This window comes from Meriones unguiculatus, chromosome 18, assembly GCF_030254825.1.
Source record: "Meriones unguiculatus strain TT.TT164.6M chromosome 18, Bangor_MerUng_6.1, whole genome shotgun sequence".
In the NCBI taxonomy this organism is placed as follows: Eukaryota; Metazoa; Chordata; class Mammalia; order Rodentia; family Muridae; genus Meriones; species Meriones unguiculatus.
The window spans coordinates 73,948,852-73,970,981 of record NC_083365.1 but is presented as its reverse complement, the minus strand read 5'-3'; the positions used below and the strand labels follow the sequence as shown (position 1 = coordinate 73,970,981).

The 22,130-nt window shown below is 39.0% G+C and overlaps 1 protein-coding gene across 3 annotated transcripts in view; it reads right to left on the bottom strand.

Moving 5' to 3' along the window:
• Rab3gap1 (RAB3 GTPase activating protein catalytic subunit 1) overlaps positions 1–22,130 on the bottom strand; it is a 76,656-nt gene that overhangs the window by 34,068 nt on the left and 20,458 nt on the right. For all 3 annotated transcript variants that reach the window (XR_002476551.2, XM_021641415.2, XM_021641416.2), the window contains exons 6-9: positions 21,047–21,166; positions 18,305–18,470; positions 7,429–7,528; positions 1,573–1,654 (exon numbers count right to left, since the gene is read on the bottom strand). Coding sequence is in view for 2 of the 3 variants with exons in the window: in XM_021641415.2 (XP_021497090.1) it covers positions 1,573–1,654; positions 7,429–7,528; positions 18,305–18,470; positions 21,047–21,166 (468 nt within the window). In the remaining variant the exon portion in view is untranslated. The remainder of the gene's footprint in view (positions 1–1,572; positions 1,655–7,428; positions 7,529–18,304; positions 18,471–21,046; positions 21,167–22,130) is intronic.

The following is a 22,130-nucleotide window of genomic DNA, read 5'->3' as shown; positions in this document are numbered from 1 at the left end:
GCACTAGAAAACCTAACTAATTTACAGGTACAAACTAGGAAGGGAAAAAGAATCTTCATGAATAAATCTATGAAACCTGTTATGTATAATCAATATATTGCTAATAAAAACTCTAAAGAGAACATTTGTGTATAACAAACTGAAAACAACTAATTTAAGAAAGGAAAGCATAGCCACATGAAGTTGTCTTATGGATATGAAGTGTCACATTATACAGCAAACAAAACATAAGGAAAATGTCCCTTAACTGAATGGATAAACAAAATGTGACCCACACTAAGCATAAAGCATATCCACATAATGGCATATTAGGAAGGATTTCCTTTGTAAATAACTGTTTCATGCTGTAAAACAGATGAGTCCCAATACCCCTCCCCATCTCCACACCCAAACCTACCTCCTTACTTGACCCCAAATCAGTCATGGCAGGCTAACTGGCTTTTTCTTTCCTCCTCTTCCCCCACCTGCTGCCATCTCAACACCCAGAACAAGCACCAAACCCAAGGCCCTAGAGCCTGCTTCATCTGAGAGCTACTTCTGCTTGGTGAAGCTCCTACGCGCTCCCATCCTGTCCTTCCCTTCATACCCACAGACCTAGCTCCCAAACCATGGTTCAGGAGCCACCTTTACCTGGTCCAATTAAACAGTTTGTGCTCTACCCACCTCACTCCAGTCACGTAGCTTATGCACTGGCCCAGTCTAAAGTAGACCAGATCTTCACATCAGACACACAACCAAGAAAGAAGTCCACCAGCCCAAGTTTCATCACAAAATTAAAAACAAAATGAATGCCAAGACAGCATGTTTCCCATGAAACCCACTAGTCCAACAGAAATGTTTCCTAAGGAAAATTAGGTAAGCCCCAGAACACAAAATTTAAAAGAACAGTCATGAACATTATCACAGAATTCAGAGTTTAAAAGACATGAACAATCACACACAAATAACACAAAATTTAAAGGAACATCTCTGAGGTATTTTACATGTTTTAGATTTGCATAATGACGACATCTGCATAAATCTGTACTAAAAACCACCAAGCTACACTTTGAAGTGGTGAACGTCACAGTAGATGAATTTTCTCAGCTTTGAAGCAAACAAAAGATCATGTTATAGAGATGAGCTCGACAAAGAGCATACATGTGGCTTTGGGAGCCAGCACAGTCTGTGTAAAGGCCAGTTAGCCAATGCTGAGCAATACAGAGACTAGGGTTGAGACATCCTGGTCCGAAGACGGGAGGAAAACAAAAAAGCGTGCTTTTTAAAACTACATGCTTTTAAAACTATAAAAGCGACTATGAGCCACAGGCACTAGATCTGCCCACAAGCCACAGGACTGAACCCAGGGCTTCTGCATGCTGTGCGGCACTCTCCTAAGCTACACCCAGGTCCACAGTCTGCCAAGCTTAGGGAGAGGATTAGTTTGGGAGCCTCCCATGAGAAGTCTAAAGAGAGCAAGTATAGCTGTTTCCAGCATTACTTCAACAGCCTACAGTGTCATAAAATGAACATCAATATAAACTTTAAAAGCAAAATAATCCTGTAATTCAAGTGACAGCCTGAAATTCTCACCAGATAGGATCTTCACAGGCACCAAAAGGCAACTTGCCGAACTCCAGGCCTCCAACTTCTCCTCCCACAAGGGCATCTATATCTAAACAAGGGGAAAATGTATTCTTTTATTTGGCAAAAAAAAAAAAAAAAAAAAAAAAAAAAAAAAAAAAAAAAGAAAGAAAGGAGAAATAAGCTCTACACAGTGAATTACAAGCTAGCTGTAATTGTATAGTAAGACCTAGCCTGGTGGGGGGGGGGGCGAGGGGTCTAGTCAAGTTAAATCCTTCCGAAGGTAATAGCTTTGAGGTGCCTATGACAATGCAGACAGCAAGTTAAGCATGAACCAGCATTTGCAGCCAAGCATAAGAGTGTAAGTACAGAGCCACATTTCTGATTACCCACTGTTTCAAATATAGCCATCCATCCTAAATTTTACTCTTATGAAATATTTCTCAGCAACTACTCCAGAAAGTAAAATTACTGTACTTCTCTTCATTTTCTAAGAATATGATTAATAAAATCTAAAAAGAAAAGATTATCTAGGTACTAAAATATTTAATCACCAACCTACATTCATCAGTTTTGTTGTCAAAATTTTCTGATTAACAAATTATCAGATTTGTCACCATTAGTAAAATTTTCTGTTGACCATGGATGAAATATTGAAATTCATGAAAGAACCGCTTTTATAGTATGAATAGTCTCTCCATTGTAGGAAAGCAGAGAAAGTATCACTGAACCTCTAGTTCTATCCTTCTTGAGAAACTGTTGGTACAACTTGTGGATTTTATGTACAGTTTACCCTTGTTCATTCAAATGCTGATTTCTCCACCCGACTATCTGGTTTCAATCCAGCTACTGTATTGTGATGTTTATTCTAAGCATCTCTTGTCTCAAGTTTGTGTGACATGCCACCATTTGTTCTCTGTATTGCCAATAAAAGCCAGTTAGCCAATGCTGAGCAATACAGAGACTAGGGTTGAGACATCCTGGTCCAATGAGGGAAGGAAAAAAACTATGAAGAAAGGACTGCTTCATGAGGAGAGGACAGGGGAACATCAGGAGAAATGAACCAGACCTAGGATATGACTGAAAACCAAGTATAATGTGGGAAATCTAAATGGGAGGAAGCTATACTAGCTTGGAGGTTTAGGATAGAGTAATTATTGTGCAGCATTGTGTTTTATTCTAATTAAATATTAGAATATTCTAATATTCTAATATTAGAGTCCTTCTGAGTGGTTATTTGGGTAGATAGCTAGTTAAGGAGTAACCGCTGCTTTACTAAAATATAAATCAATAGTAAATATTAATTACCATTCAATAAGAAACTAATAAATACTTCTAGGACATAAAAAGAATTTATCTCTCTGAAATAATATATATGGTGGTATTTAATTATTAATATTATACTAGAAATTCATAATTTTAAAGTTTATTGTTGACTTATAAACACCACCCAGATTTGTTTAAATAATCACTTGAAAACCTATGCTCTAAATAAATTACTAAAAATAGTCATTAAATATGGCTAATTACTCAATACTTCAACCAATTCATTCCATTTTTCCAATGTTTACAAAAATAAAGATCATGTGATTAGTTTTACACTACAAAATATGTACTTTTAGGAGCTTCAAACTTCATAAGCATGCTCACAAATTAATGCTTAAAGATAATTATCAAAAATTGATAGTACGAAAATTTTAATTAAATTACAAGTTGATAAGTAACACTATGGGATGAAAATAACCAGGAAACTGAAGTTTGAAATGAAGGCAAACTTGATCAACGGGGTAACTATGTAACATAAGCCTTCCTAAGTCTTACTTTTCTTAAAAGAAACATAACAATGTTCCTATCTTATAAAAATGAAGAAAATTAAGCAGGGCTGGAGAGATGACTCAGTGGTCAAGAGCACTCACTGCTTTTCCCAAGGTGCTGACAAATGGCAGCTCACAACCATCTGATGTTGTCTTCTGTTGTGCAGATGTACATGCAAAGTACCCATATACATAAAGTACATAAACAAATAAATCCTTTAAAGAATTAAGCAGTATTAAAATATAAAATGCCAAGCATAGTGTCTGGTTCATAATTCTTGCTGGCCCTTCCCTCTTAAATCTGACAACAGAACATCATCAAACACTTTACTGCAATGAGAATTATACTGTAGGAGTTTGGCCTTTGGCTTCTTAAACTCATTAGTGACCACAACACCCTAGAACTGGGTAATTAGGATTAAATCCAAGGCCTCACAAATGCTAAGTATATGTCACTGGGATTCACAACAAGGCTCTACCTTGGGAAAGAAAAAAAAAAAAAAAGAATGAAAACTTGTCAGTAGAAGCAGATTATAAGCCATCTAGTGGTGCTGCTGTCTGGAAACCAAAAGCTTAGCTCTGAACTCCCCTCAGCTGTTGTTTAGATGTAGCTCTTTTAGTATACATTGGCATTCTAAGTTTCTCAATAGTATAAGAACAGTAGTGGTATACATAACTGCCAAAAGCTGACTATGTACAATAGTAATTTCAGTATTATGTCTAACCTAGCAGTTATTCCAAACCTTATAGCCAAAGAGCTGGAACAAAATAAAGCATGAAAATTATTATTTTGGTTTTCTTGGAGGTGGTAGTACACTAAAAAATGTTTTTAAACTAGAAGGTTATTGATACATGGATGTAGTGGCTCATATCTAAATCTCAGCATTTGGGAGGCTGAGGCTGGAGGCAGATTGCCATAAGTTCAGTGCCAGCATGGGCTACAAAGTCCATACCTGGCAACCAGAAATTCACAGCAAGATCCTGTCTCAAATAAAAGGGGGAGGGGATAAGATAAGTCTATATTTCATTTCTTACTAAATGTTTGTGAAATATAAACACACTCATAGATCTGACCTACAGGAGACCCTATCTTTAAAACTGGAGCACGGCTGGAATGATAGCTCAGTAAGCAAAGTGCTTGCTGGGCCCACATAAGGACATGAGTTTGAATCTCCAACATAGTCGTAAAAACTGGGTACAACGGCAAACACTTGTAACCCCAACTGGAGGTAAAGACAGGAAAATTCTGAAGGCTTGCTGACCAGCCAGTCTAACTGAAATCATGAGTTCCATGTTCAGTTTGAGAAATGCCTCAAGAAGACAAGATGAAGAAGGGATGCCTGGAGAGTGAGTACATGATATTCACCCTCAACAGTGAGGGCTGCAGAGTGGGTTTCCCAGGGGGCACCTGCACAGTCTGGAGCCAGAAGATCCCATGCAGGCACCTACAACTGGAAGAAGGAATTTGGAGCTGATTGCAATCCAAGTTTGAGAGCTGTGGGTCATGTACCAGAAGCACAGGTACCAAGTCCACCAAGGTACCCTGAAGAAGGCTTGATACAACGGCCAGTACTAGCAGACATCTGCAGGAACAAGCCCTGCACCCGCAAGACCAAAGCCAAGAACACAAAAGAAAAGGGCTGAGGCCAGGCCAGGAGACCAGACAGCCTCTGGCCTTACCTGGGGCCTAGTGGGACCCTCCCACACACCCTACATGCCCAATATAAAAACCATCAATGCCTTCTGTCTTCGTGTCATTCCACCAATCCGCTCTGCCTCAGCCTTCTCATGCCCATTCACAGCCCATACCAAATACCTAAAGTTAGGAGGGACAAGGAACTCTGGGAAGGTTGACCTTCCCACAGAAGGACGTATTTACTAGCAGGCCCTTTTGTTCTATACAACCCTGATGGTTGTTACTGAGTAATGAATAACATGTACCACCCCAATAATAAATAAATGGACAAATAAATAAACAAGACGAATAATGACAGAGGCAGACACCTAATGTCAACCTCTGACCTCCACCTCTATGCACACCACTCATGTGGTGTACATGCATGCACACACAAATAACTGTAAATAAATCAGTCAAAATAAACTACCACATAATCCAACTACACTACAAATCTAAGCCAGCAAACCACAGAAATACCTGCACTATTCACAACAACTCGGATATGGAACCAGCTTTGATGCCTAGTAACAGATGAATAAAGAAAATGTCATCCATATATGCACAGTGGAGTTTGAGTGCACCATAAAAAAATTAAATAATTTTCAGGAAAATGGGTCATCATGTTAAACAAAATCAGATTGAATTTCAGACAAAAAAATCTCTATATTTAGGAGTGTACATGTGTATACATACATATACCTGTATGTGTGTGTGTGTATACAGACATAAATGCATATGTGTATATGTGTGTGTGTGTGTGTGTGTGTGTGTGTGTATATACATACATATGCAGGACTGTGTGTGGGATGAAAAGGTGTAAAGGGAGGAGAAAGCAAATGTAGATGGTGAGGGAATGAGACAAATATTGATTTTCTCCCATTTACAGCATACATACATATATTTGATAACTTAAATGAACATTTCTTTATGAAATACCACTTTGTACAATGCATATATGATCACAGAATTTTTTTAAAAAAGGTCAAGCATAGTGACACATGCCTGTACACTCAGCACACTGGAGGCAGAGACAAGGCCAGCCTGGTTGACAGTGAACTCCAGCCCAGTCAGGACTACAAAACCAAACCCAAACAAAGATTTAAAGGAAGTACAGGTATTATTTCAGAAACAAAATGGATTACAAAAGAAAGCTGTGGGGCTGGCAAGACAGTTTAACAAGTAAAGGTGCTAGGCAGGAAGCCTAACAACCTGAGTTCCATTCCCAGAACCCATGTTAGAAAAGAACCAACTCCCACAAGCTGACCTGATTTCTCTGATGTCACACACCATGGCAAATGCATACCCATAGATATATACACAACATTAAATAAATGGTTTTTAAAACAAGTTCTATGAACAATGAATTATATCCAACAGAGTACACAGGAACAAAACACAACAAACAAAAACCTCAATTAGGTTCTATGTCCTCCAGCTGAGCTTTTCTAGAACTTACATGATGCCTTGTTCATATTGAAATCCTTGGCATAGACTCTCTTGAATTAATTCCCTATCAATGACTAAGCAGGAAACTAATTCTGATGACATTTTACTAAGTCCATATTAAATATTCTACAGTTTTCTTCCACAAGAGTATGTACAAACCTATTTTTCTTTTCCCAGTACTCTAATGCCACTGCTTTCCTAAACTACAACTCTTTAATACAGTTTCTCATGTTGTGGTGACCCTTAACCATAAAATTTTTTTTTTTCAAGACAGGGTCTCTCAGTGTAGCCTTGGCTGTCCTTGACCTTTCTCTGTAGACCAGGCTGGCTTCAAACTCACAGAGATCCGCCTGCCTCTGCCTCTCTGAGAGCTGGGATTACAGGCGTGCACCACCATGCCCAGCTCTCATAACATTATTTTCATTGCTACTTCATAACAGTAATTTTGCTACTGTTAAGAATTGTATTATAAATATCTGTGTTTTTCAATGGTCTTAGGTAAGGCCTGAGAAAGGGCCATTCAGCCTTAAAGGGGTCACAACCCACAGGTTGAGAACTGCTGCTCTAAGGTTCCTACATTGCTGTTTTCAGCATATGAGTTGGTTTCTCTAACATTCTAAACTGGATATTTTAATCATTTGCTATATGGTAATGCGTGCACACAATGTTCTTTCACAGGGGACACTTTATAAATCACATCAGCCTTCACAGACAGATTGTCTGTATAAAGTAACACTGTCTGTAAAAGACATGAGAGCTTCTCTTCAGGAAAAAAAAAATACATAGAAAACAAAATCAGCAATTACATTTAAAATGAGTACAGGTATTTCTAGTATAGAACACCGTTAGATATTAAGTTTAATTTCTTAATACATTTTCTCTTCAATCTATATTTAACAGGTTAAACACAGTTTCAAATGTTCTCACCTGGAGGCTGCTGAGGCCAAAAGTACTGCTGCCAGTCCTGAAGCACGTATGTGAGTCGAATAGCAATGCTAACTGGAGGCAATGGAGTTAAAGGACAGCCCTAGAAACACATGCAAAGACAACACCATGTAAATGTTTTAGCCTGCGCTCTACAAACTTCAGTACCAACATTTCAAAGTTTTAGAATGCTAACCTTAAGAAACCAGAATATAAATTCATGGTATCAAACGACAGTGTGCAGAGCTGAACCACGAGAAGAAAAATAAGACTGAACTGATAGTGCCTAACTTGGAAAACCAAGAAGGAAGAGACTAGCTGAGCATGGTGCGTGCCTTTAATCCTAGCACTTGAGAGGTAGGGGCAGACAGATCTCTGTGAGTTTGAGGTCTGACTGATCTACAGCGCAAGTCTGAAGCCAGCCAAGGCTGCAGAGCGACATCCTGCCTCAAAAACAAAGTTTCTGGAAGGGAAAAGACTGCAATCCAACTGATACATCTACAATGCAAACCCTATAGTAAGGCTCAGAGAACTTCCAGAAGAGGGGGCAGAAAGATTTTAAGAGACGAACTTAACTTGCAGTGTTTATATGCATGTAAATAAAAGGTTGTAGAAATGGTATAGCCTATGAAACTAGATAGGGAGCTGTGAGAGGGGACCAAGCAATGTTGAGGAAGGGAAAGGGCAACAAGCGTTATGTGACATTAGGGTGGAAAGTGGGTGACTGGTATAGGAGAGCACAAGGAAGAGGGAGCAGCAGCAAAGATAATTACAAAACACACACCACAATGAAAACTAATTCTTTTGAAGCTAATAAGCTTTTTTCCTTTTTTTTTTTTTTTTTTTTTTTGTGAGAGGGTTTCTTCTCTTTGTAGCCCTGGCTGTCCTAGATTCGCTTTGTAGACCAGGCTGGCCTTGAACTCACAGAGATCTTCCTGCCTCTGCCTCCCCAAGTGCTGTGCTTACACACTCCCTAAGTGCGTGCGCCACCACACCCAGATGAAGCTAATAAACTTTTTATGGAAAGAAAAAAAAAAAAAAACGAGGAAGAGACTACAGAAAGGATAGCACTGGCAAATGTCAGACCTTGTTTTAAAAACTGGAAAAGTAAACTCCATGAAGAATCACTACTATTTGACTATGTATTTGTACAGCAAAAAAATCTCTTTAATTTCTGCATACTTTTTCCACAAATGTTTTCATCTGTTGAAAAAGCTATGTAGGATAAACAAAATTAGGCTGCTGTGTTCTTACAGTCCCAGGGCATTCCAGCATTGGCCAGCCTGGACAAACCAGGGAGACCTCATGACAAAAATCAAAGAAACAAACATAAAGGTCTAAAAACAATGCCAGGGAAGAAATTACTTTAAAATAAAGTGCTTATACTACTATCAGAAAAGAAAATATTAACTCCCAGTAAGAAAGTAATCCTCAACTTTGTTATAAAACACCATTGTGTGTTTGTGTATGTGTTTTGTATGCACACATGTCTGTGAACCATGTACATGCAGTACTTATGGAGATTAGAAGAGGGCTCAGATTCTCTGGAACTGTAGTTACAGATGGTTTTAAGCTTCTATGCATGTACTGGTAAGTTTCTGAATGTGCATGAATGTGTGTGTGTGTGTGTGTGTGTGTGTGTGTGTGTGCGCGTCCATGTGGTGCGTGCATGCGTGCATCTGTGCTGGGAATGGAATCGGGTCCTCTAGAAGAGAAGGCAGTACTCTTAACAGCTGGACCACCTTTCTAGTCCCTAAAATATACTTTTTTCACTATCCATTTCAAGACACTGAATGTCACAAAAGAGTGGCATATTTTTTAAAGTATATCAATACATTTAGGTAAATGATGGCTTTCTTTTAAGTAAAATGGAAATCAAAATCAGGTTTCAATATTTAACAATGGTCACTCATACGACAGATTATATTAAATAAATAGTTAACAAAAGACTGAGTTATCCATAAATTCCCTAGCAAATAAAAAGTCTACGGGCCTGACTTCCTTCCTTTAGGCAGAATGAGATAACGCAGGTTTAGGAGTCACCTGGGGAATGTGCCAAAGCACAGGTTGCTACTGTTCCCCGGAACATTATCCCTGAGTAGCAAACAGATATAATCATTTAGCTCAGAAACGACCCTTTTACATGTCACTAGGAACTTTAGATAAACAAAAACTCATTTCAAAATCTAAGTACTAGAGGGGTATAAAGAAAAACAAATCCATATCTTAGGCTACTGTATCTTAGGGAAGTACAGTATGATTCTGGTTGGTCATTGGGGGAAAAGGGTAGAGGGGCAAGATTAGGCCCAGTATCAAATGACATAGAAGTGATAGTATGGTCACTGTGACAGCTAACCTCTGCCCCAGTCCCCAAAGCAGTACAGACAAACGTACACTGAGATATCTGAAAACAATCAGGATCACATAAGGCACAGATAGGTTTGTAGATCCTAGAAAAGGCATTCTGAGAAAACTTGAGGAGCTACATGGAGCTCAAAGCACATGACTGCCAGGATCTGATAATGTGAACAAAGAACAAAAACTATGGGATTACAGATGACATTAAATGAAAGATCAAGGCAAGATGGCTCAGTGGGTAAAGAGAGGCACTTGCCACCAATCCTGCTGATCTGAGTTCAATCCTTGGGTACAACGTAGTGGAGAGAAGCAACTCCCTCAAGTTATCCCTCTGACCTCCACATAGGTACCATAATATGTATGTGAATGTACATACAAAATTGATGTAATCAAAAATAAATGTTTAAGTAAAAGAAATGTAAGAAACCAAAGACAAACTCAAGTGCACGTCACACCTTTCCACAGAAATCAGACCAAATAGAACCCAGGTTTTCGTTAAAGCCATATGCCTGAAAAATAATTCTGCGGGGAGAAATGTGTCATTCTCACAGCTTGAGCAAAGAAACTCAAATTCCAAGATTATATATATAACACTTCCAATATCGCCAGAGCATGAAGCTCCAAGCACTACTTTAAGGCCTGGCTCTAAAATGCTCTATAGGCAGCAGCAATAAATTGGTAAAAAACCAATACATAAATTGGCTAAAAAAGTTAAAATTTCAAAATAAAACTCAATTTGTAGGTGCTGGGAATTGGACTCAGATCTTCTGAGAACACCCAGTACTCTTAACCTCAGGGCCATCCATCTCTCTGGCCTCCAGACAAAACTAAGAACATTGAAAAGGGAAGCTCTGAGGAAGTTTTCAAATATTTAGAAGTGTGGCAGAAGAGACTTAAACTTGTTCTTTATGTGACACCAAATGGCAAACTGGGCCCATCAACAGGAGTTCTTTCCTAGGAACTCTCTCTTATGAAATGAAATCACCTAGCCTACCAACATGTGACATTTAAAGGACAATTTTATAGAGACAGTGGATAGCTTTAACTATGCAGAAAACTTTATAGTACCCAAACTAAGTCTCAACTATCTTAAGTTTGATTTTTCTCAGATCAATTTTGAGAGAAGCTTACTATGAAGAGTTCAAAGTAAAATTTTGAAAGACTGACAGGTAACATGGTAAACTAAAATACTTTTCACTTAAAAGTACAACTACTGACAGCCAAAATTTAAGTTAGGTTTCACACATCAAGACATTCTCTTTAAAACCTAAGTTTCCAAAAAGAGAAGTTGAACTACATAGAGGAAAGACAAAAAGGTCTGAAATGTTCATTAATATTCTTAAAAGGGGCCAAGTTGTTTATATTTGAAGGTTTTTTTTTTACAATAAAAAACCTTAGTATTAGTTACAAAAAATAAAAAGTACTTCTGCTCATTAAAAAAAAAAAAGAATAAGGTATCAATATTTGCATCAGACCAGAAATTTTATCAAATGCTAATTAAACACTTCTGATGATAAAAAAGAAATAAACAATAATCAACACAAACTTGGCTTGTTCAAAAAGTCCCACAATATTACATAAAGTATGAATTTCAGAGCCCAAAATACTTAAGAAAATTATTCCATACATGAAATGCTTCCAAGGCTATTTTTAATTGAGACAATCACAAGAAATTATGTTAAGAAAGAATAAATGATAAAAGAAGACTTAGCTTTAAATTCCCTATGCTGGTATTTGAAATGGACTTATGTGTATGGCTGGCCAGCAGCCTGCCTCCTCCCATGCTCCCTCCTTCCTTCCAGTACTTCCTTATAGTACTGGGGATATAGCTAAGTTACTGTTCTATTGCTGGAAAGAGACACCAGGACTGAGACAATTTATACAGGAAGGCAAGGAATTGAGGCTTGCTTCGAGTTTCAGAGGGTTAATCCATGAACATCATGGCAGGAGTAGCAGGCAGACAGGCTAACTGGCCTGGTGCTGAGAGCTTTCTGTCCTGGTCCACAGGCAGCAGGCAAAGAGAGAGACACTTGGCCTGGCATGGGCTTTTAAAACCTCTCAGCCCCCCTCTTTGACACACCTCCTCCAACAAAGTCACGCCTCCTAGTTCTCCTAGCTGCATTAACTGAGGATCAAACATTCAAACATGTGAGCCTATGGGGCTATTCTCATTCAAACCACCACAGAATGAAAGGGCTCATGCCTACCTTCCTTTCTAGTGCTGGGGGTGAAACCAACAATCTCATGAATGCTGGGCAAGCTTTCTACTACTAAGCCAAATCTCTGGTCCCATGTTTTCATAATCAAGTTCTAATCCTAATAAACAATACCTATTAAAAAGAGAAATTCAAGTATTTTTCTCATACTTTTCCTTTTTAGAATATTAAAACCTTCAAAAAAAAGTTGGTAAATGAATATAATCGACACTCATACGACGTTAAACAAGATCAGTGGCATGGAACCCTCCCCACTACATGTGTTGTCTTATTGTTGTTTTCGCTGGACCTTTGACAAGTTGTAATCATCAAGGCAATTTACTTCTCAGTACTTTAGTGGTTTTTACAAATAAAGATGTTTTCTCATGCAGCTGTAATGATTACTACAAGTTTAACATCAACACTATTTTCCAATACTCAGTACATATTAAAACTACCTCCCAAATCCCAAATCAGATCTTTTTTGTTTTGACCAAGTAAAAACTATTTACTGCACTTAGCAGTCATGTCTCATTTATCTTCCTTAATCTAAGTAGCACCAGCCTTTATTTCAAGAGTCCAGACCAATTACTTTGTAAAAGGATCCAGCTTTGGAAATAAATGATGCTTTTACACATATAATGATGTTAACTATTCCTACAGAGACATCACTCAGAAGTCTGTCTTCCTCAGTGCATCACACATAAGCCACGTCCTGCCAGTTGCTTGTTTCTTCTTTTCAATTAATTTTTCATTTATTTTTATAATTTAGGTTTATGAGGTTTTCTTGGATGTATGTCTAAGCACTGTATGCATGTCTGGTGCCCTCAGAGGTCAGAAGAGGTCACTGGAACCCCTGAATCTAGAGTTTTAAAAGGCTGTGAGCTACCATATGGGTGCTGGAATGGAACCCAGATCCTCTGGAAGAACTGCTGAGCCATTTCTCCAACCCTTCAATTAATTTTTTAACCAATATATAAAATAATAAATTTTATTTATCTATGAGTTTAGTATGCTAACCAAGTTTGATTATAATCATTATATTATTGATATTAGAGGAACATTTCTATATGCTCAGATTACCAAATTACTAATTTTATGTGGATTCCAAATAAGACTGACAATAGATACCAATGCCAACTCATAATCTTTGATCTGAATGTTTAACAGGCCTGGCAAACCAGTGTAATATCTTGGTATTTATATAAGTAATGTCAATTTCAGCTCTCACATTCTTCTTCCCCAGAGTAGGTTAGGCAAGGCTACCATCTCAATGACAATATTTGCTTTTTACTTAAATAATAATAATAATAATAATATTAATAATAATACCAGCCTCTGATGTTGGAGAGATGGCTCAGCAGTTAAAGCACTTGCTCCAATGTCAGGAGCAGTTGCTCTGGCAGCTGCTTTGATATTTAAATCTCAGTGGAAAGACTGCTTTTACCAGGCCTTCACCAAAGTCAGGGAAGAATTTGCAAGTCCATCTCTTTTTGTTTGTGACAGCAGGTGGGATAGCTTGTCAAGCTCACACCTCTTGCTTCACCTCCTTGTAAATGTAAATTGTTCTGAGCTGTTTTTACTCTGGCTTAAAAGCTCTCTGCAATAAAGTCAGGCTGCTGCTGGCTGGTCGAGTCTAATCTCTTGAGCCTCTCAGAAAAGTCCCATGTGTGTTGTGTGTTATTATTAATTTTAATCCTCACTCCCAATTCAAGAACCAATTGACTCTGCTGGTGGGCTCTGGCAGATTGGTGCCCAACGTGGGGCTTGAGATACAGGGAATCAGTGAAGGACACCACAGTTGTTGGTGAGCTCGCATCATTAAGTAGAAAGGACACGGTGAGTAAATCCGAGAATAAAAATGGGACAAGGCATTGGCCTAGTGTTTTTTGTATGGAACTTAATTAAAGATAGTCTGTATAAGCAGCAGAAAACTGAGAAAGTTAAACTTTCAGGCTCAGAGAGAAGGAGGTTAGAAAGATGGGAGGCTTCAAGAGAAAATGATATTATACCATCAGCTCCTCCAGAGGAGTTATATTTCCCTCCTGATGACAGCAATTTCTTGTCAGAAGGAGACTTTGAAGAAAACTTACATCCTAATGAGGTTCCAGAGTTGGAGTAAGAACCAGATCAGTATTATTCTGAGAGACACCCTCCAATTCAGGCTATGCATGTTAAAAAGTGTAAGCCTTGGCAAAAAGAAATTAAAAGACTGGAATGGGGCTTGGAGGAAATAAACAAAAGAATTGGAGAATTAACTGCTAGGGAAAATGAGGCTCAATCCCCCCCTCCAACTCCATCATTGGTTGCAGATTTGGGCCCTCCTCCTGGGAATGCTACAGTTGCAGTGGCCCAAAAGACAAGGGGATCTTTTCATTTTTCCACTGTATGGGCAACTGTATCCCCTTTGCGAGCTTCTTTACAAGAAGCTAGGCAGAATGGAGGAGATATAACTGAGTTTAATGGTTTTTCAGTTCTGGAGCAACTGATGGACAGGGTAATAAGGCAAGAGTCCATGCTCCTAAGCCTTTTAAACAAATAAAAGAATTGAAAGCTGCATGCTCTCAATATGGTCCTACAGCGCTTTTCATGCAGGCCCCGTTGGAGTCCTTGTCTACTGAGGCCCTCTGCCCAGGGGACTGGAAACAGTTAACAAGAGCGTGCTTATCAGGAGGAGATCATTTATTATGGAAGTCAGAATTTGCAGAACATTGTCAAGCTGCAGCTGAACTTAATCAAGCTCAGGGAATTCCTATAACTTATGACATGCTTGCTGGAGAAGGAATCTACAGGGAAATAGGACAATTGGATTTTTGATGTGGCTATTTATGATCAAGTAAATGCTGCTGCAGGAAAGGCCTGGAATAAACTTCCACAAGCAGGTAGACAGGTGGAGGATTTGTCTAAATTCTGTCAAGGACCTGATGAGTTATTTCAAGATTTTGCGGCAAGATTAATACAAGCAGCAAACAGACTTATAAGTGATGAAAAGTCTGGCTTATTATTGGTAAAACAATTGGCTTATGAGAATGCTAACAGTGCTTGCCAAGCAGCTTTGAAACCCTTTAGGAAGAAATGAGATATTTCTGATATTAGGTTATGTTCTGACATAGGGCCGTCTTATACTAAAAAAATAGCTATGGGTGCCACCCTACGAGAAAAAACTATTAAAGAGGCAGTGAGAGACCAAAAAGATTAAAAATTAGCAGCTATTATTAAGGGCTAAACTATGTGGGTGGAGAAGTCTGTTGATGCCCTGAGGGGAAGGACCACCTTACTGCATTCTTTCCCCACCTACTAGAGATAACAGTTGCTAGGAAACTGGCCCATCCCCCTAGGGAGGGACACCAGGTCATTATGGTCTGGGGACCTTCCTATAGCCAATCAATTCAAAATGTAGCATTTTGACCAATAGATGCTTGCCAGGCAGGAATTGCCCCTGCCTTGGGCATGCTGGGAGGAACCAGAATCTATATATCACCCAACTAACCTGGGCGTGGGACGCTCAGCTCCCACCGCTCAGGCAGTGGGGCTGTGTAGCCCAAGCTGCAGCTTGTAATTTTCAATAAAAAGACCCTCATGTGTTTTGCAACGGAGTCGATTCCTGGAGATCTTTTGGGGGCTCGCGAACTGGGTATAACAGCAGCATCTCAGTTTTTCCAGTAAAAAAGCTAATGGTTAATTCTTCTACAAAGCTTCAATGGTCATAAAAAATTAAATTTCAACAAAGAACAAGATGTTTTGTCTGTCTTGAAAATATAAGTTTACCATATTCAGTAGGTCTTGGTTATAGGGTCATTGGCTATGTTTAAAATTTGTAACATAAAGTTAACTTACTTAAAACCTAGGGTTAAAACTATTCTAAACAACAAATAAACATTATACTCATATCCCAAAATGTAAAAACACTAAAATGTTTTGCTACAATTGGTATTTCTTCCATTATAAAGACTAATAATGGTACTACATCTATTAGTCAAGCTTCTCAACATTTTTAAAAATAATAAAACAGGTATGCCATGTAATCCTTAAGGCTAAAAAATTATAGAGCCTGCCCATGGATCTCTTAAAAACCAATTGCAAGAAATAAAAAAGGGAGGAATCATATCCCCAAATATTAATCATGCTCTCTCTATTTTAAATATTTTGAACGTGGATATTTACAAGGCCGTTCCGTGGCTGATCAATTGTGGCATCCTAATACCAAAGATAATTATGCCCAAGTAAAATGGATAGATCCAATTACTGAAATATGGCAAGGCGCTGACCCCATATCAATATGGGGAAGAGGGTATGTTTGTGCTTTTTTTCCACAGGACACAGAAGAAGCCAGGTGGATCCCAGAGAGGCTGGTGCGATTTACAGGAGTTGTTCCCCAGAAGGAGGATGTTCTGGCTGCAGACAATCATAAATTCTGTCCTGACTAAAATTCTATCCTGACCGAGACCAAAAAGCTGCATTGGACTTAAGCTCCTGACCTGCCTTTGTTTCATTCTGCTCCTGGGAGAAGACGTAATGCAGAGAAACCTCTTATACAATGGACTGGACTTGATTGTTCTGTTAATAAGGACAATTCTCAACAAAATCAAAAAGAATAAAAAAGAGGACTAACTATGAAACTTGGGTCTGACTCTGGTTTTCAGCAGACAGAAACAAGCTTGCTTCAGAAACTCTTAGGAGGCCCTGTAACTACCAAGGTAAAGTCTCCTTTTGTTTGGTTGTTTGGAAATGCTAACAAGATTCAAACGTTAATGTTTCTTGCCTTCAATGTAAACTAACAGACTGTATTTGTAAGCTTTCAAATGGTTCTGATTGCTCTACAGCCTTTTACTATGGTTCCTGTGAATGTTTCTCAGACTTGGTAATTTACATAAGGAATCATTTGTTAAGTCACCTTTATGGAGTGTTATTTTGGATTTAGCTTGTGATAGGAGACAATGAAAACATGCCTGAAAGCCTTTTAGAATGTTAAAGCTGAGCTGATCTGCATAAGATCGAACCCCAGTGTCTACCCTAGCAGAGGTTGGTAGTCAGAGCGGGTAATGTTTCTCTGGGATTTATTCAACCCAAGACAGAGCATAAATGATGAAATTCATGTACCGATGACAGGTAAGAATATATCTTACGAGAGAAACAACCTAAGATAGGCACAATCTTCTGCTCCATAACTCTTAAGTTATGGCCAATTTTAAAAAAATAAAAAAGGGAGACCTGTTGGGAGCTGTTGCTCTGGCAGCTGCTTTGATATTTAAATCTCAGCGGAAAGACTGCTTTTACCAGGCCTTCACCAAAGTCAGGGAAGTCCATCTCCTTTTGTTTGGGACAGCAGGTGGGATAGCTTGTCAAGCTCACACCTCTTGCTTCACCTCCTTGTAAATGTAACCCATTGTTCTGAGCTGTTTTTACTCTGGCTTAAAAACTCTCTGCAATAAAGTCAGGCTGCTGCTGGCTGGTCGAGTCTAATCTATCTCTCCAGCCTCTCAGAAAAGTCCCATGTGTGTTGTGTGTTAGCTTTAATCCTCACTCCCAATTCAAGAACCGTTCGACTTTGCTGGTGGGCTCTGGCACTCCTCTTGCACAAGACTCATATTTAGTTCCTAGGACATACATGGTGGCTCACAACCATCTGTAACTCCAATGCTTATTCTGATCTTCTCAGGAATCAGGTACACACATGGTGCACAGATACACATGCAGGCAAAAACACTCATACCCAGTCTATTTATTTCTTGGAGAAAAGGTGCACACAGTGTGCCGCTATGCACTTGTAAGAGTTAGATGACGGCTTTTCTTCTTCTTCTTCTACTCTATAGGTCCTGAGGCTCAAACTCAGACAGTCATGCCTGGCAGCAAGCACCTTACCAGCTAAGCCTCTAGTTGGCCAGCGTTTTTATAGACTATCATAGATACATTTGGAATACTTCATTAACCCTACAGCTCTCAGCCACAGTTTATGTATTAGACCTAAAGATCAAAAAAGTTTCTTTTGAAAAAACAGAAAAGGGCAGTTCAGAATCTAACAGGTTTAGAACTCAAGCTATTCAAAGTCAATGCTTAAAACAACCAGCTACCTGAAGCCTACTAAACTGGTGGACCACCAAAATCATTCTTATAGAAGAACAGAATCAGTGAATACTAACAAAAAAAATATGTAAGTTCTTTATTAGGTATCTTCTTTAAGTGTACATAGCAACATATAATCTATTAGTTTTCTTGTAATTCATTACAGTATTGCTATTAGAAGAATATGTCTATATGCTCAAATTACTAAACTGTTTCTTTTATCTGGATCCCAAATAAAACTGACAATACCAATGCCAACTCACAATCTTTGATTTGAAGATGTCCAGCAGGCCCGACAAATGAGTGTACTGATTTGGCACTTTCCGAAGATGAACCATTTCAAAGTCAGTTCGAACACCAGGACCCTGACATTCTCCCATGTACATCCTTCGCCATTTGTGATGTATTTGGACAAACAATGGTACCTGGCTATAGGATATGGATAAAAAGGACCAGAAATCAAGCTCACCCATTACACAGTAAAATAATTCTAAACCTCAAAACTGTTTCTGTTATTTTAATTTCAAATGTTTAAAAGTACTATATAAAGGAAAACTTCTAAATCACAGCTTCTCATTTATTATAAAGATATAGTTAGTTCCTCCTGTCCTTAATAAACTAATGAAGCCTTCTAGCATCTTAGCAAAAAACAAAAAGGAAGAAAGAAACTTTAAAACCAACTTTGTGGTGAAATGTTTGTCATTTAAAGGTAGAATTGATTCTCACTATTCACAGATTTCTGCATCTGTAAGTTAGCCTACTCACTAAAATTTGATCTGTTATCCCCCTAAATCAATACTACTAGTACAGTTATTTGAGGATATGCAGAGCAGCAAGATTCTGAGTATCTAAAGTGTATGTTCCCAGATGAACTCAAGTTAGGTAATGATGTGCTGTAGTGAGAATTTTGGTTTCTTTAAAAACCCAGTTATGTTATGTGAATAAGTTTTTGTTTTAATCCCAGGTGTGGGAGAAGAAACTGCCTCACAGCTGGTGATTACGTTTTGCCCTGTGCTCTGGTGGGGGTGTGATTTTTTGCCAGCAGCAGACAGTTTGCATATGGAATTGTAGGGACTCTTGAGGGGATAAACACCAGAGCCAACACAGGAACCAGCGATACTCCAAAGGAGAAGAAACCGCTGCTCCTGTTGCTGTTGCTGTAAACCATCAAGTGACCAAAGCGACAAGAAGGTAGAGCTACCCTGGCAACAGAGACTGGATTTGCCCCAGTAAACCCTAAGCCCCTAACCAGCAGGAAGTAGTCTAAGGAGGTCTACAACCCCTTGCCCCTCACACCTTCTTTCTTGCCTGCCTAATGTTGGGGGTTGGAAGGGATTGAGGTGGAGAAGGATGGTAGGTATAAACCGAAATAAAATAGATTACAAATATACATCTATAATGTGCTTTACTCTTTCAACTCTCAGACTATAAACAAGTGCCCTTTCTTTCTTTTGTTTTGTTTTGGTTTTTAGTTTTATTCACAACAGGTTTTCTCTTATGTATCCTTGGCTGCCTGAATTCACTTTATAGACCAGGCTGGCCTGGAACTCACAGAGATCCACCTGCCTCTGCCTCCCAGAGTGCTGGGATTAAAGGTGTGTATCACAACACCCAGCTCAAGTGTCCTTTCATGATCTAGGTGGTCTGAAGGAAGTGTTCCTAAGTGCCAGTGTCTTACAGATACAATATTTGTGCAAGAAATGCTCCATTCAAACACGAGTTACATGCTTTCAGGAGCTGGCTGTGAGCATAATATGCTATCTTTAAACAGAAACATACATGAAACAAGATCATAGAGTATACAGTTGAAAAGAATGTGACCAAAAGCTCACAAGAACCTATTCATTTTCCCCTAGGAACAATGGCTATAACACAACAGCTATGGTGTTTATACTGTTAATATTGCTACACTGGTAAATACTCCCACTTTGTCAGGATTTTTAAGGGAGGAAAGATGGCTCCACCATTGAAGGCTAGGTTTATGCTACCAAAACATTAAAACATTTTTTAAAAGGTCCAAAATATTCTTTAGGGCACTCTAGTGCATCAATTTGTCCACTAGTAAATTTACACGTAGAGTCTTTTGGTCTATCTGAGATGCAAAAAAAATAGAACTTAAAATAGCAGAATATGGATTAAGCTAACTTCAAGTTCTTAAATACTTACAGCTAAAAATAGGGAGTTACTGAGCATGGCGGCACAGGCCCTTTAACCCCAGCACTCAAGGGAAAAAGAGGCAGGCAGATCTCTGTGAGTTCAAGGCTGGCCTGGTCAGTGTTCCAGATCAGCCAGGCCTACACAGTAAGACAGTAAGATCTTTTTTTTTTTTTTGGGGGGGGGGAAGGAGGGGTCATGAAAATATATTTTTAAAAATTCTTTGAAAGTTAACTCCTAGGCTGGAGAGATGGCTCAACTGTTAAGAGCACTGGCTGCTCTTCCAGAGGTCCTGAATTCAATTCCCTGCCCCCACATGGCGGCTCACAACCATCTATAACTAGTCCTACGGTATCTGATGCCCTCTTTTGGTGTGCAGGGTACATGCAGACAAAACATCCATACACAAAAAGTTAATCCCAAAATAATGTCTAATACTACACAAATTTTAAAACTAGACTTTGTAGCAAAATTCATCCTTCATTTTAAAAATACAAAGAATACTGAATTTTCTTCAGAAATGACCTCCCAAACATTTTATTAATTACACTCCTTTTGGGGGTCTTGATTTATTTTTCTTTTGAGACAAGGTTTCACTATGTAGTCCAGGCTGGCCTTGAATTTATGATCCTCTTACCCAGGCCTTTGGAGTGTTGGGATTAAAGACCTGCTCCACCAAGCACAGCTCTAATTTCATCCGCACATACCAAATTCTAGTATATAATAGTATGCAAAGGCAGGTACTAAATTCTTGGTTACAGGGAGAAGAGTACCTTTAGTAATCAATCGCCTCCCTGGACTCTGTCATTAAGCGTGCTTTAGCGCACTCTCACATCTGTGAGGGCACCTACCAGCCAGTGTTCCCCAAGGCGATAGAAATGGAGCTAAGCAGGAGGTTGCACTTGGACTCACTGAGCACCGCATCGCTGTGTGCAGCAGGGGCAATCACCACAAACTCGCGCAGGCCATACCTTTGAGAGAGAACCACCCCAGGAAAGACAGCGTTATTTGGGAAAAAATGAGAAGTTTCCCTGTGGGAAATCTAAGCCAAATTTGTACTGTCAGACTTTTTTATTTTCTCCTATTCCCACCCCATATGGCAACTGGATATATATACATTTGAATCCTTCTCTAAAAAACAAAAAACAAAACAAACAAAAACCCTCAGTGAGTGCATGGTCATGCCTGTGCCACAGTGCACATGTGAAGGCCAAAGGACAACTTTCAAGTCAGTTCTCTTTGAGTGGATTCCAGGGATTGCGTTTCGGTTGTCAGGCTTATGCCCGAAGCATTTTAACCAGCTAAGCCATCTTGCCATGACCGCCACTTGAATCTCCTTTTCATTTTTCTCCCTCGGGTCAAAAGCAGGCTCTCATGCTTGCTGGGTAACTGCTCTACCACTGAGCTAACCCAGGCCCTGAGTTTTCTTTAAGAAGTACTTCCATCTTTTCCAGCCCACCTATTCACTAGAAATGAAGTCATTTTTTGAAATTATAGTAACCATTAAATAACAATTCAGTTTACAAGGCCGGTAAGAAGGCTCTTGTCACACACGCCTGGCAATCCAAGTCCAATCCCCAGAACCCCCATAAAAATAAAGAAGGAAAAACAAAGCTGTCCTCTGACAAGCCCAGGTCCTCTGGAAAAGCAGCCAGTTCTCTTAACAGCTGAGCTACTGTTCCAGCCCCTGCTGGCTACCTTTTAAAAAACAGTAATAATTTAAGCCCAAGCTGATGGTTGTTTCTGCCTAACAACTCATCTCGATACTCCTAAGTGCATTTTCTTTAATAATTTTTAAATAAAGAAAATAATTTATTCATACTCACTTGCCTACTTTGCATTAGTCGCTGCATGAGTAGTCATAAATCCTAGTTTTAATTTACTTTCTCAAGTAACCCCTTGTAGTACAGTACACAAAAACCTTCCTTTACCTTC